The sequence below is a fragment of the Haliotis rubra genome, unplaced genomic scaffold (genome assembly GCF_003918875.1).
Source record: "Haliotis rubra isolate DU_JTF1 unplaced genomic scaffold, ASM391887v1 Scf906, whole genome shotgun sequence".
Lineage (NCBI taxonomy): Eukaryota > Metazoa > Mollusca > Gastropoda > Lepetellida > Haliotidae > Haliotis > Haliotis rubra.
This window is the reverse complement of record NW_025767642.1, coordinates 107,492-125,974: the sequence shown is the minus strand read 5'-3', so window position 1 is coordinate 125,974 and position 18,483 is coordinate 107,492. Positions and strand designations below refer to the sequence as shown.

General features: G+C 35.3%; 1 protein-coding gene across 1 annotated transcript in view; it reads right to left on the bottom strand.

Moving 5' to 3' along the window:
* LOC124264060 overlaps positions 1-13,780 on the bottom strand; it is a 41,516-nt gene extending 27,736 nt beyond the window's left edge. The window contains exons 1-2 of the mRNA XM_046698778.1: positions 13,647-13,780; positions 9,381-9,600 (exon numbers count right to left, since the gene is read on the bottom strand). Of these exons, the coding sequence (XP_046554734.1) occupies positions 9,381-9,585 (205 nt within the window). The 5' untranslated portion in view covers positions 9,586-9,600; positions 13,647-13,780. The remainder of the gene's footprint in view (positions 1-9,380; positions 9,601-13,646) is intronic.
* Positions 13,781-18,483: the final 4,703 nt, after the last annotated feature.

Genomic DNA, 18,483 nt, shown 5'->3' with positions numbered 1-18,483 from the left:
TGATTCGTTTATACCCCACACACATGTTGATTCGTTTATACACTACGAACATGTTGATTCGTTTATACACTACAAACATGGTGCTTCGTTTATACACTACAAACATGTTGATTAGTTTATACACTACAAGCATGTTGATTCCTTTATACACTACAAACATGTTGATTCGTTTATACACTACAAACATGTTGATTCGTATATACACTACAAACATGTTGATTCGTTTATACACTACAAACATGGTGATTCGTTTATACACTACAAACATGGTGATTCGTTTATACACTACAAACATGGTGATTCGTTTATACACTACAAACATGGTGATTCGTTTATGCACTACAAACATGGTGATTCGTTTATACACTACAAACATGGTGATTCGTTTATACACTACAAACATGGTGATTCGTTTATACAGTACAAACATGGTGATTCGTTTATACACTACAAACATGGTGATTCGTTTATACACTACAAACATGTTGATTCGTTTATACACTACAAACATGTTGATTCCTTTATACACTAGAAGCATGTTGATTCCTTTATACACTACAAACATGGTGATTCGTTTATACACTACAAACATGGTGATTCGTTTATACACTACAAACATGTTGATTCCTTTATACACTACAAACATGGTGATTCGTTTATACACTAGAAACATGTTGATTCGTTTATACACTAGAAACAAGGTGATTCGTTTATACACTACAAACATGGTGATTCGTTTATACACTACAAACATGGTGATTCGTTTATACACTACAAACATGGTGATTCGTTTATACACTACAAACATGGTGATTCGTTTATACACTACAAACATTTTGATTCGTTTATACACTACAAACATGTTGATTCGTTTATACACTACAAACATGGTGATTCGTTTATACACTACAAACATGGTGATTCGTTTATACCCTACACACATGTTGATTCGTTTATACACTACAAACATGTTGATTCGTTTATACACTACAAACATGGTGATTAGTTTATACACTACAAACATGTTGATTCGTTTATACACTACAAACACACATAAACATGATTCGTTTATACACTACAAACATGTTGATTCGTTTATACACTACAAACATGGTGATTCGTTTATACACTACAAACATGTTGATTCCTTTATACACTACAAACATGGTGATTCGTTTATACACTACAAACATGTTGATTCGTTTATACACTACAAACATGGTGATTCGTTTATACACTACAAACATGGTGATTCGTTTATACACTACAAAACATGGTGATTCGTTTATACACTACAAACATGTTGATTCGTTTATACACTACAAACACTCACATGGTGATTCGTTTATACACCACAAACATGTTGATTCGTTTATACACTACAAACATGGTGATTCGTTTATACACTACAAACATGTTGATTCGTTTATACACTACAAACATGGTGATTCGTTTATACACTACAAACATGGTGATTCGTTTATACACTACAAACATGGTGATTCGTTTATACACTACAAACATGGTGATTCGTTTATACACTACAAACATGTTGATTCGTTTATACACTACAAACATGTTGATTCGTTTATACACTACAAACATGGTGATTCGTTTATACACTACAAACATGTTGATTCGTTTATACACTACAAACATGGTGATTCGTTTATACACTACAAACATGGTGATTCGTTTATACACTACAAACATGTTGATTCGTTTATACACTACAAACATGGTGATTCGTTTATACACTACAAACATGGTGATTCGTTTATACACTACAAACATGGTGATTCGTTTATACACTACAAACATGGTGATTCGTTTATACACTACAAACATGGTGATTCGTTTATACACTACAAACATGTTGATTCGTTTATACACTACAAACATGGTGATTCGTTTATACACTACAAACATGTTGATTCGTTTATACACTACAAACATGGTGATTCGTTTATACACTACAAACATGGTGATTCGTTTATACACTACAAACATGTTGATTCGTTTATACACTACAAACATGGTGATTCGTTTATACACTACAAACATGGTGATTCGTTTATACACTACAAACATGGTGATTCGTTTATACACTACAAACATGGTGGATTCGTTTATACACTACAAACATGGTGATTCGTTTATACACTACAAACATGTTGATTCGTTTATACACTACAAACATGTTGATTCGTTTATACACTACAAACATGTTGATTCGTTTATACACTACAAACATGGTGATTCGTTTATACACTACAAACATGGTGATTCGTTTATACACTACAAACATGTTGATTCGTTTATACACTATTCGTTTATACACAACATGTTGGATTCGTTTATACACTACAAACATGTTGATTCGTTTATACACTACAAACATGGTGATTCGTTTATACACTACAAACATGGTGATTCGTTTATACACTACAAACATGGTGATTCGTTTATACACTACAAAACATGGTGATTCATAACTACAAACATGGTGATTCGTTTATACACTACAAACATGGTGATTCGTTTATACACTACAAACATGGTTGATTCGTTTATACACTACAAACATGGTGATTCGTTTATACACTACAAACATGGTGATTCGTTTATACACTACAAACATGTTGATTCGTTTATATACACTACAAACATGGTGATTCGTTTATATACAAACATGTTGATTCTTGTTTATACACTACAAACATGGTGATTCGTTTATACACTACAAACATGGTGATTCGTTTATACACTACAAACATGGTGATTCGTTTATACACTACAAACATGGTGATTCGTTTATACACTACAAACATGGTGATTCGCCATACACTACAAACATGGTGATTCGTTTATACACTACAAACACACTACAAACATGGTGATTCGTTTATACACTACAAACATGGTGATTCGTTTATACACTACAAACATGTTGATTCGTTTATACACTACAAACATGTTGATTCGTTTATACACTACAAACATGGTGATTCGTTTATACACTACAAACATGGTGATTCGTTTATACACTACAAACATGGTGATTCGATTCGTTTATACACTACAAACATGTTGATTCGTTTATACACTACATGTTGAACAAAAATGGTGATTCGTTTATACACTACAAACATGGTGATTCGTTTATACAACAAACATATACACTACAAACATGGTGATTCGTTTATACACTACAAACATGGTGATTCGTTTATACACTACAAACATGGTGATTCGTTTATACACTACAAACATGGTGATTCGTTTATACACTACAAACATGGTGATACACTACGTTTACTACATACACTACAAACATGTTGATTCGTTTATACACTACAAACATGGTGATTCGTTTATACACTACAAACATGTTGATGTTTATACACTATTCGTTTATACACCACAAACATGTTGATTCGTTTATACACTACAAACATGGTGATTCGTTTATACACTACAAACATGGTGATTCGTTTATACACTACAAACATGGTGATTCGTTTATACACTACAAACATGTTGATTCGTTTATACACTACAAACATGTTGATTCGTTTATACACTACAAACATGGTGATTCGTTTATACACTACAAACATGTTGATTCGTTTATACACTACAAACATGTGGTGATTCGTTTATACACTACAAACATGGTGATTCGTTTATACACTACAAACATGGTGATTCGTTTATACACTACAAACATGGTGATTCGTTTACAAACATGTTGATTCGTACAACAAACATGGTGATTCGTTTATACACTACAAACATGGTGATTCGTTTATACACTACAAACATGGTGATACACTGAAACATGGTGATTCGTTTATACACTACAAACACTACAAACATGTTGATTCGTTTATACACTACAAACATGGTGATTCGTTTATACACTACAAACATGGTGATTCGTTTATACACTACAAACATGGTGATTCGTTTATACACTACAAACATGGTGATTCGTTTATACACTACAAACATGGTGATTCGTTTATACACTACAAACATGGTGATTCGTTTATACACTACAAACATGGTGATTCGTTTATACACTACAAACATGGTGATTCGTTTATACACTACAAACATGGTGATTCGTTTATACACTACAAACATGGTGATTCGTTTATACACTACAAACATGGTGATTCGTTTATACACTACAAACATGGTGATTCGTTTATACACTACAAACATGGTGATTCGTTTATACACTACAAACATGGTGATTCGTTTATACACTACAAACATGTTGATTCGTTTATACACTACAAACATGGTGATTCGTTTATACACACTACAAACATGTTGATTCGTTTATACACTACAAACATGGTGATTCGTTTATACACTACAAACATGGTGATTCGTTTATACACTACAAACATGGTGATTCGTTTATACACTACAAACATGGTGATTCGTTTATACACTACAAACATGGTGATTCGTTTATACACTACAAACATGGTGATTCGTTTATACACTACAAACATGGTGATTCGTTTATACACTACAAACATGGTGATTCGTTTATACACTACAAACATGGTGATTCGTTTATACACTACAAACATGTTGATTCGTTTATACACTACAAACATGGTGATTCGTTTATACACTACAAACATGGTGATTCGTTTATACACTACAAACATGGTGATTCGTTTATACACTACAAACATGGTGATTCGTTTATACACTACAAACATGGTGATTCGTTTATACACTACAAACATGTTGATTCGTTTATACACTACAAACATGGTGATTCGTTTATACACTACAAACATGTTGATTCGTTTATACACTACAAACATGGTGATTCGTTTATACACTACAAACATGTTGATTCGTTTATACACTACAAACATGGTGATTCGTTTATACACTACAAACATGGTGATTCGTTTATACACTACAAACATGGTGATTCGTTTATACACTACAAACATGGTGATTCGTTTATACACTACAGTTGATTTCGCTTACATGTTGGTGATTCGTTTATACACTACAAACATGGTGATTCGTTTATACACTACAAACATGGTGATTCGTTTATACACTACAAACATGGTGATTCGTTTATACACTACAAACATGGTGATTCGTTTATACACTACAAACATGGTGATTCGTTTATACACTACAAACATGTTGATTCGTTTATACACTACAAACGTCAAGTAAACATGCGTGATTCGTTTATACACTACAAACATGGTGATTCGTTTATACACTACAAACATGGTGATTCGTTTATACACTACAAACATGGTGATTCGTTTATACACTACAAACATGGTGATTCGTTTATACACTACAAACATGTTGATTCGTTTATACACTACAAACATGTTGATTCGTTTATACACTACAAACATGGTGATTCGTTTATACACTACAAACATGGTGATTCGTTTATACACTACAAACATGGTGATTCGTTTATACACTACAAACATGGTGATTCGTTTATACACTACAAACATGGTGATTCGTTTATACACTACAAACATGTTGATTCGTTTATACACTACAAACATGGTGATTCGTTTATACACTACAAACATGGTGATTCGTTTATACACTACAAACATGGTGATTCGTTTATACACTACAAACATGGTGATTCGTTTATACACTACAAACATGGTGATTCGTTTATACACTACAAACATGGTGATTCGTTTATACACTACAAACATGTTGATTCGTTTATACACTACAAACATGGTGATTCGTTTATACACTACAATTCGCTTTATACACTACATGTTGATTCGTTTATACACTACAAACATGGTGATTCGTTTATACACTACAAACATGGTGATTCGTTTATACACTACAAACATGGTGATTCGTTTATACACTACAAACATGGTGAGTCGTTTATACACTACAAACATGGTGATTCGTTTATACACTACAAACATGGTGATTCGTTTATACACTGCAAACATGGTGATTCGTTTATACACTACAAACATGTTGATTCGTTTATACACTACAAACATGTTGATTCGTTTATACACTACAAACATGTTGTTTCGTTTATACACTGCAAACATGGAGATTTGTTCTTACCCTACACACATGTTGATTCGTTTATACACTACAAACATGGTGATTCGTTTATACACTACAAACATGTTGATTCGTTTATACACTACAAACATGGTGATTCGTTTATACACTACAAACATGGTGATTCGTTTATACACTACAAACATGGTGATTCGTTTATACACTACAAACATGATGATTCGTTTATACACTGCAAACATGTTGTTTCGTTTATACACTACACACAAGGTGATTCGTTCTTACCCTACAGACATGTTGTTTCGTTTATACACTACAAACATGTTGATTCGTTTATACACTACAAACATCGTGATTCGTTTATACACTACAAACAGGTTGATTCGTTTATACACTACAAACATGTTGATTCGTTTATACACTACAAACATGGTGATTCGTTTATACACTACAAACATGTTGATTCGTTTATACACTACAAACATGGTGATTCGTTTATACACTACAAACATGGTGATTCGTTTATACACTACAAGCATGTTGATTCCTTTAAACACTACAAGCATGTTGATTCCTTTATACACTACAAACATGGTGAATCGTTTATACACTACAAACATGTTGATTCGTTTATACACTACACACATGTTGATTCGTTTATACGCTACAAAAATGGTGATTCGTTTATACACTACAAACATGTTGATTCGTTTATACACTACAAACATGGTGATTCGTTTATACACTACAAACATGGTGATTCGTTTATACACTACAAACATGGTGATTCGTTTATACACTACAAACATGGTGATTCGTTTATACACTACAAGCATGGTGATTCGTTTATACACTACAAACATGGTGATTCGTTTATACACTACAAACATGGTGATTTGTTTATACACTACAAACATGGTGATTCGTTTATACACTACAAACATGTTGATTCGTTTATACACTACAAGCATGTTGATTCCTTTATACACTACAAGCATGGTGATTCCTTTATACACTACAAACATGGTGATTCGTTTATACACTACAAACATGGTGATTCGTTTATACACTACACACATGTTGATTCGTTCATACACTACAAACATGGTGATTCGTTTATCCACTACAAACATGGTGATTCGTTTATACACTACAAACATGGTGATTCGTTTATACACTACAAGCATGGTGATTCGTTTATACACTACAAACATGGTGATTCGTTTATACACTACAAACATGTTGATTCGTTTATACACTGCACACATGTTGATTCGTTTATACGCTACAAACATGTTGATTCGTTTACACACTGCAAACATGGTGATTCGTTCTTACCCTACACACATGTTGATTCGTTTATACACTACAAACATGTTGATTCGTTTATACACTACAAGCATGTTGACTCCTTTATACACTACAAGCATGTTGATTCCTTTATACACTACAGACATGGTGAATCGTTTATACACTACAAACATGGTGATTCGTTTATACACTACACACATGTTCATTCGTTTATACGCTACAAACATGTTGATTCGTTTATACACTACAAACATGGTGATTCGTTTATACACTACAAACATGGTGATTCGTTTATACACTACAAACATGGTGATTCGTTTATACACTACAAACATGGTGATTCGTTTATACACTACAAGCATGTTGATTCGTTTATACACTACAAACATCGTGATTCGTTTATACACTACAAGCATGGTGATTCGTTTATACACTACAAACATGGTGATTCGTTTATACACTACAAACATGGTGATTCGTTTATACACTACACACATGTTGATTCGTTTATACACTACAAACATGTTGATTCGTTTATACACTACAAACATGGTGATTCGTTTATACACTACAAACATGTTGATTCGTTTATACACTACAAACATGGTGATTCGTTTATACACTACAAGCATGGTGATTCGTTTATACACTACAAACATGGTGATTCGTTTATACACTACAAACATGGTGATTCGTTTATACACTACAAAAATGGTGATTCGTTTATACACTACAAACATGGTGATTCGTTTATACACTACAAACATGGTGATTCGTTTATACACTACAAACATGGTGATTCGTTTATACACTTCAAACATGGTGATTCGTTTATACACTTCAAACATGGTGATTCGTTTATACACTACAAACATGGTGATTCGTTTATACACTACAAACATGGTGATTCGTTTATACACTACAAACATGGTGATTCGTTTATACACTACAAACATGGTGATTCGTTTATACAGTACAAACATGGTGATTCGTTTATACACTACAAACATGGTGATTCGTTTATACACTACAAACATGTTGATTCCTTTATACACTACAAGCATGTTGATTCCTTTATACACTACAAGCATGTTGATTCCTTTATATACTACAAACATATTGATTCGTTTTGGTGCTACGATGTTGCAATATATCAGATTTACAGAGATTATGGTTTGAAATCATCCCTTTTGTCATGGAGCCTTGTGGCGAGTTGGCTTGTCACTCTGAATCTTTATGCATAGATCTAAATATGAAACAGTTGAGGCGGCTTCACCTATCTCCTTAATTTCATGTTTAGGTGGGTAAATAAGTAGAATGCAAGTGACTATTTCATGGTTATTGAATGATATCAAATCATCGATATACCTGAAGCTTAAGTTAAACTTCTTGGCAAATTAACTTGCTTTAAATTTGCCAACCCAAGAAGAAATTCTGATTCATATGTATAAAATAACAGTTGCGCAATTGGTACCCATGATGATGGCTTCTTCTTGGAGAAATGTTATACCCCCAAATCTCACAAAGATGTTATCAATGAGAAAGTCCAGCATTACATATATTGTTTTCTCGGTAAACTTCAAATGACATTTGCTTTAATTTTCAACAAATTGTCCTGAACCTCTGAAGATAGATATGTAGGTATGTCTGTGTTCACCACGTGTGTTAACAAGTGCCCCATGGATCAAGGAATGAAGATTTGCCTTAAGACAGTCATGTGACACAGTGGTAGACAACGTTGAAAAATATTTGCTTTGACAGAATGGAATTCGGTCCGTTTCTGAGATTGTAAAAATGTATTGGTATGAATTTCGCTTGTCTGAAATAAGTTGTCTGTGCATATCGAGAAAGACCTTCCTTGATATATGAAGGATTATGGTAAATGTTTGAGACAGGGATATGGTGGACAAATCGCCAGTTCAAAAGAGGAATGGACATGTATTCAGGTTTAAGAGTCAAAAAAGAAAAAAAGACGAGGTACTTACATACTTTACGGATCACGAGACTCATTTTTACTTCTGTGCCTTGAGGCAATTCATGTATTCTGTTCGTATCCAACACTATGGTGTTTTGGGGTCCCATTTGACGACAGTTAATTATTCCATTTCTTGTGTACACCACCGTTTTATTGTTGTTTCCTGCTTGTATGTTAAGTTGGTCATCGTCATCGGACGAGTCACAGATGTCCATGGTGAAGCAGAGTACCTACAACACATAGGAAGAGGAAGCATGTAATAGAACAGGGAGGAAGTTCGACCGACAAATTTCAATAACCTGTTGATAGTGATGGACAGTAAAATAACAAATGTGTTTCTTTTAAGAAACAATGAACAAAAAGTATTATGAATAGTGACTGCAGAGAAAAAACAATCCCCCATTGCTGCCTCCTCAGTATCCCAGAAACCTGTATACACCCCACCATACATTCCAGTCTACATCTTCAAACGAGATTCAAATGCTTTGACTCAAATTGGCATCACTGGGAATATAGATGCACTTCCGATTTAATCCCGATGTCTTGTGCTCGAGAGAAAGCATGACATTCCCTCTCTGTTATTATGTGACGCTTCTGGATCGTTATGGCATCACTTCCGGTAACGCCGAGGACGTCTTCTCGTCCTGACCTACTCAGTTATATTCCGGGGTTACATAAGGGGTATGGACAAGGTGTAACTTTGTTGATTTCGCATTGATCACTTTCTCTTTTCCTTCTGTTGTTTCCTCCTCGCCCGTTTTACTGTAGTCCGTCAACCTTGGCATCCGTTTTTAAGCAAATCCTTTCACTTGTGTATGTTCAAGTCTGATATACGCTTTTTGTATTCCCCACAAACTGTTCACAAATTATTTTGTGAGTGTATGACCTTGTAACTGACTTAATATATGTATTTATGTATATCACTGAAGCAGGCCACAGAACCCACTGTTTCAGGTAAACGTTGGCAATCCACTGACAAACATAATTCTGACACTGACATCCCCGGAACAACAAATAGCTACCGCACCTGGCATTACTACATGTATGTAACTGTGTTGTCGTCTGACAAGTCAGATTTGTTCGGGCGATAGTAATCATGACATTCAATAACAACCAAACAGAGTATCAGAGACGGTATTGATCAAAACATTTTCAATCTGCCGAAATACAAATTTTAAGACGAAATTATATCGTATTTAAAAACGAATTCGTCAACGTTTGACTAATATTATTATTATTTTATGAACTGAATAAACATTAAATATATATATACACTGAACAAACATGACTATGAAATATGTATATACACTGAATAAACATGACTATGATATATATATATACATATAAACTGAATGAACATGACTATGAAATATATATATATATACACTGAATAAACATGACTATGAAATATATATATATATATACACCCACACATTGCAACTCTCCTAACAAACAGCATATAAACAAATCAACTCTAGACGTCAGATCCTAGCGACTATCAGCTGTTTTCAGTCTGTCGTATCAAGAGTGTATGTGTGTAGAAGTGGCAACTTAAAGGATATGGAAATAGAAGCAACAAAACCCTTTCCACGTCCATAGGAAATCTCGATTGTACAATTGTGATGAAATCATGAATATATATTTGTTTCAGCAGCATTACAGCTGTATGATGTTGTTTGTAAACAAATCGAGTCTGAACCAGACAATCCGGTGATTGTCACCATGTGATACGATGACAGAGGCTGTGTCCATGAATCACTATGACATAGTGATGATACCGGGTGTTCGCGAAAAGGTGGGCGCATCCTGTCCCACCGGTGGCACCCGTCATAAACATATGCGAAGTTTAGTCAATTGTTTACCCGAAATAATTTGGGAACGTATGGTATAAGTCAAACTAGGGAATTGCATCGGACATCATTTTTGCCACTGATGCGCCAAATTTGGAAATTTCCTCCACATGTCTTCCATAAAGCGTTTTGAAAGCTTGATTGAGGCCTTGGATATTGGAACCCTAATCAATAAGGGTGAGACGGTACGCTTTTACCACTGTACGCTCTTACCACGGTACGGTACGTATTGCGGTACTAGGTCTTCGCTTCGGTCCGTTTCGGTTCGGTATATGAGATAAGATCATAATTCAAAATGGACAATAAGAGCTAAGCCTTACATTATTTAATGACAAGGAAATAATAATCATAATCTTTGCTATTTGGAATGAACAAAACTGTCATTTCATGACCAGATTGAAAAAGTAAAGTATCACTGGAACCTTGGAACTCACAGCTGTGACAAAATAGCAGGTAGCCGAGTATGATTAAAAGTCACTAACATCACATCAGCATGTACTGCAATGAAATCACCACTATGTTCCAGAAAAGTTAACGCTTTAAAATCATGATACACAAATCAGAGGTTGCAGAATGTGACTCTGTTGACGACATATCACAGATAAATACATCAAAGAAATTAACACTACACAGTTGTCATATGACAGTTACTGTTTGTACATGACTGATCACTGTCACTGTTCTAAGTCATTGTCTATCTCTCGTTTCAGGTCTCACTTATCTTCTTAATTTCAAGATCAGATGGGTAAATCAGTGGAATGCAATTGGCTATTTGCAGGTCACTTAAAATCCTAAGCGTTAGCATTCATCAGACAACTATTAGTCAATTAACGTGTGCTTTTTCCTTTCCATAAAATTTGAGACGTAAAGATTATAGAAATAATAAATAACAACAGAACAAGAAAACATGAATAGACGTATAATAGTATATGTAACTCCAGGTTTAGGTGACAATTGACCGCTGTCGGTAGTCTCTATGAAAGGGTGTATACAAGCATCGTATTGAAGGAGTAAACATTTATACACGGTGAACTCCTAGCTACAAACATCTCAACAAACCCCTTTCCATAAAATAGGCCCTCCAGAATACCTACAAATTATTGCGATGTTGATGCTAATATCAGACACAGTAACAAATTCAAAGTATTCGTAGAAAGGCATACAATGTCCATGTGAAAGTGTTGAAATCAGACACTCCACAATTAGCTTCCAAAAATGACCTATTCTAGGGCGTAATCTGACCTTATGATGCAGCTGTAAGGGACTAATATTTTCATTGGCTGATATGTAGACTTGTTGGCCATGGTATGTAATACCGAGCCGACCTGACATAGACAGATGATGCTATGAAGAAGGTCCCAGGCAGACTGGGCGCCGGCCCAATCGTTGAAACTGCACATCGTGTCAAACAGGATGAACCCGTTTAAACCCAGTGAGGGGATTCCCCAAGTGCTGAATTTTTTGCGAATGATGGTGGCGATTTTGTAGCTTGAAACATAAACAATACACATGCTATAAATGTTAACACAATAACAACACAACATGCTATAAATGTTAACACAATAACAACACAACACAACATGCTATAAATGCTAACACAATAACAACACGACACAACATGCTATAAATGTTAACACAATAACAACACAACACAACATGCTATAAATGTTAACACAATAACAACACAACATGCTATAAATGTTAACACAGTAACAACACAACACAACATGCTATAAATGTTAACACAATACCAACACAACATGCTATAAATGTTAACACAATAACAACACAACACAACATGCTATAAATGTTAACACAATAACAACACAACATGCTATAAATGTTAACACAATAACAACACAACACAACATGCTATAAATGTTAACACAATAACAACACAACACGACATGCTATAAATGTTAACACAATAACAACAGAACACGAAATGCTATGAATGTTAACACAATAACAACACAACACAACATGCTATAAATGTTAACACAATAACAACACAATACAACATGCTATAAATGTTAACACAACAACAACACAACACAACATGCTATAAATGTTAACACAATAACAACACAACACGACATGCTATAAATGTTAACACAATAACAACACAACACGAAATGCTATAAATGTTAACACAATAACAACACAACACGACATGCTATAAATGTTAACACAATAACAACACAACACGACATGCTATAAATGTTAACACAATAACAACACGACATGCTATAAATGTTAACACAATAACAACACAACACGACATGCTAACACGTTATAATACAGGCCACACAAAGCCAAGAGAGTCAGTCACCTTACACAGGCGACAGTGATTGACAGCAAGGTACATACTGCGTCGCAGTACTGCGACCATGAAATGTACGTGTAATACGCCACACGTTACTTACAGTATAATGAATGTCCGCTAAGATCCTATTCTGTCCACCCCTTGCTGCTGTGTACACGTCTACCGTCAGTGTCCAACACGGCACGCATGTGATGGCTTTGTGTGACGCTTGACCTGCCACCGATAACCTACCTCGGCTAAATTTTAAATGGATTGAATTACAACACTCCCTGGACTTAACATCTGCAGCCTTGGAGCAAGGCTATATCTGGGTCTCCTGCCTTCGACGGTTGTGTCTGAGCCGCTGAGTGGAGGAGGGGACGGTATAGACAACTTTTAGAGGATATTACACACAGAGCCTGTCAACAAAAGTAACAACGGTACGTGCGTCATGTCTAGCCTGTTTTTTATCGATGGCACGGTGACATTTGACCTTTAGTTACCAGCTTCTTCCGGGAGTACTTCAATAAGAGAAATTGTGTGAGAAGTTTTTAGTTGTCTCCCTCGAATTTTTGCAGGCGTCCCCCTTCCGTGTTTACAAGGTAGGGGTCAAGGCCGTCCTGTACGGCTTAAAATGGAGTGCCAGGATGACCTCATATTGAGATACCAGCTTATTAATTTCTAACTGTGATGTTTAAACTGTGAATGTCTGAAAGTAGTCTGTCTCACAGGCCATGAACAACATTATTTCCCCTACTGCCTAGCCCTCCCTGCAATAAATGAAGCAAGTTTAGATTTCCTCAGGTTCTGAATTTCACATCTCACTAGGGCTCCTTTTCAGTTCAAATCGATTTATTTGTTACCATTAACATTATATATATTCACAGACTAAGCTTTAGTCTAGTCTGAGAGAGGAGACATTGAATACACAATACCACGAGGAAAACCGTCTAATATAGTCACGTAGACATAACCCCATAATATACTCAGCAGCAAAAAACCGTCAGTACGAATTCAAAATTAGATAGGCACTGTAATCAAATCACTACAGAAATAGACATAATAAGCCGATCGAAAACATTTTGTGTACAATATCTTGACACATCAATGAATAAGCACAATTCCAAGACATTACGTGAACGTTTGCAGTCCATTCAGACTCTTGACTTCAGTATCTAGTGTGACCACCACGAGCGGCAATAACTGCAGCACAGCATCTATGCATGGAGTGCACCAATCGACTGATGAATGCCATTTGCCTGGAACCACACTCTGAGAAAGGCCTGGCGCAATAAATCGGCTGTGTTCAGCCTTGGTATGACATTATTCAGTCTCCTCTGAATTTCATCCCAAAGATGTTCAACTGGGTTTAAATCAGGACTAAGGGCTGGCCACTGCACAATGTTGACACCGTTCTGCTGTAGGAAGTCCCGTGTAGCTCTGGCAGTATGGGCCCGGGCGTTATCATGCTGGAAAATATTGTTCTGGTGACGTGCGAAATGTAGTAGATAGATAGATAGATAATCTTTATTTCCTCCGAAGTCGAAGATACAGCAGGTTGTTACATAGGTTATATATATATATATATATATATATATATATATATATGTATTTACAGGTTACAGAGTGTGATAATCAAAATAAGAATAGGTATTTTAGTTGATGTAGCCAAGGTTTTAGAGAGCTTGCGATAAGTTTTATACATTTAAACCACATTTCTTGTTCAAGCTCTTGAGCATATACATTTGGTAGACCACCGAGCATTAATGAGACAAATAGGTCTTCATCATTCCATAAACTGACAAAAGTGTCAACATCTAGCATGTCAACTAGTGACTCAATCAAAGCGTTTCTACTACTTTGTATGAGAGTATACAGTGTAGAAATACATGTTTTACAATATCATAGGCAACTATGCCACATTCACAGTCAAGAGACTGAATGCTCAGTGTGCTGATACGTAAAAGAGCAGCAATATTATTGAAACACTCTGGCATTTTATAACATGCAGATCATAGTCTGTGAACATTTTTAGGATATCTTATAGTCTGATATTTTTCAAGGTTAAGTCTCAACCTCGTTACAGAAGCAACATATGTATCCTCAGCTTTAAGTATTCTTTCTTTACCCAGTACATACCACTCAGCCTTCGTTAAGAAGGAAGATTGGTTTACATAGTTGTATAACTGCATATCTAGGTCATACATTATGACAAGATTGAGCATGTGGAAGATTGGCGATGACTTGCTGTATCGCTCTTTCTCCAGTGATGAGGTCTGTCTGTACTGACAGAGTCTATGCACAAGCACTTTCTTAAAGACAAATTCAGTATCGCTGTTACATAGTTTACCGAGAAATAGCAAGGACTTCTAGTGCATATATCTTCGTAGTGTGACCAGGGCGAGACTGTCTCTGGCTATTGTGGATTATCGACGTTTTGAAAGGCCTTGGATACTCTTACAAAACTGGCTTTGTACAGTTTCCAGCATATCATTTTCCTGTTCAGGTAAACGGGCCCATACATTACAAGAGTGCACACCGCATGGCAGAATAACTCTTTCCCAAATACGGACACTACAAAGTGGGTTAAGGCCACCAAAACACAGCCCACGGTTCTTTAAAGAGCATTAAAGAGTATCCTAAGCCTTTCACATACAAACTGCGTACGTTCTATGGTTTTACCGGATGAATAGATTTGGAGTCAACATACTGTGACGTAAGTCGTTTATATATAGAGTGAAGAGCCAAACTGATAAAACACGACCCTGACCTACACCCTGTTTTACATCGAATACTTTAGAAATACAGCTACCAGTGCTAACACATGATTTCATTGGTGTGTGCATAGTGTATATAAGTCGCCACAGTTTACCTCGAATTCCGAAATTGTAAAGCTTACAGACCATTCTTAGCCAATATGCATGAGCTCGAGGTCAAATCGAAAGCGAGGCTTAAATAGGTTGACCCAACCTTGAAAATGGCGACCTCGAAAAGGAAAGATTACTGCTGTGTGCCTTTGCGTTGGAGTGATGCCCGTAAGGATTTTACGGTATCTTTTCACCATATTTCGAAGAATAAGATCAGAAGAAGGCAGTGGTTGACGAAAATACGGAGAGATCCTGGAAAATGATTCATAGTAAGTACAAAATAATTACGGCACATGGCATAGTCTAGATCTGCCGTGTAATGTACAAACTGTTCACTATGCAAGGTTTTAATATCAGGGGCACATGTACAATGTGAATGTCACACACACACAGACACATTCAAACCCCACCCCACCCCCCACACATTGTCATGTTCAAAATCAGTGATCACCCCTAGTTCATATGTACACAATTGACCCCTCCCCCTGCCTCCCAAAACAAACTGGGAGACACCCCAACCCCCAAACACCGCACCTAAAATCATCATCACCCCTTAGTCATAAATTATGAACGGTCCAATATATTAAAAAAAATTAAGCATATGGACATGTGCAGACACTCTTGTCATGATGGCATGGGAATTTTATTTGCAAATATTCTGTATCCGTGAAATTTGATTGGCTGCAAATCAAAGTAACATTTCAAGTACATATACATGTATATATGCAGGACATACACATGCTGTTAAAAAAATCTTAAATATGTATCTACTTTCAAAATTACTGCATACTGACCAGTACTTCAGGGATACAGGACATATTACTGGACAATCTAATTACACCAACTGAAATATATTTAGAGTTTAAATATCCATTTCAGATGCTGCTTATTAAGAGTCAGAGAGCATGTCACCAGCTCAGGAACATCCCATAAGGAATCTACCACAGTCACCAGCTCAGATACAGTAAGAATGTCAGATCGTATTAAGTTAATATTGCCAACTGACATGGTTTTGAAGAATTTAATACAACTGAACTTTGACCTATATGCTATGTTATTTACATATAAAAATATTGATTGCCCATACTGTCTAAAATATGAAATGATGTTAGCCTCTATTCCTTGATGTATATTTGTAATTCCAGAGATATATTTATTGTTTGTGTGGTCGAAGAGATAATACTGATGCTTTACAATGCTTATATTACAGTGAAGCAGAGAGTGATACAGCAGCCACTGACCCCTAGTCCTACATAGAACAACTCCATCAAACATTACATGAACAGGGGAGGCAACTCAAGGAAAAGGTTGACAAAATAGAAAAATTGAACAGAAAACTTGAACTTGGAAAGTTTGGAGTTTGTAAATTCATGTATGATGATAAAAATTGATTGAACATTTTACAGTATTCCATCATTTCAAACATTGGCACTGATTAGCTGGAACTTTTTCATTTGTTCGATATCTTCCCAGGTTTTGTGAAGTACCTTGCCCAAACAGCACAAAAATTGACAGACATGAATGTAAATGAAATTGGTTGGTGCTTTTGTGTTGTGTAAATGATGGATGAAAAAAGAGACAGCTGTAATACATACACACTGATGGATTTAACTGAATAATAGAAAGGTCTTTCATAATGGCATAGTTGTAGATGTAACTCATTTGTTGCTGTTAAATTAATAATTGATGAAAAAGAATGTATTTCATCCTGTTTGAAAAGCGTTAGTTGGGAATCAGAAAAAAACATCATTCATAGGTAAGAGATTATGATAATGTGTAAGGGGAGAAAACTATGATAAATTATGCATTGATCCAGCTGTAATTGTTGCCATTTATGTCAGACTAATCTAAAAGGATACTTCTATCAACATAAATATTGCACCCAATATATTTTAAATTTGCATCCTCTGAAAATTTTATTGTTATTCATCAGTATTACAGTTGGAAGCTATTGTGAATATGTCTATTGTTATTGGACTTTTAAGACACCATTTCAAAATAAATTTTTATTAACTGCACTCCAGGTGTTCGATATTTATTTGGGTTAATTGTTCGCTGTAGTGTGAATCCTGTTATGTTAATCTTATAATA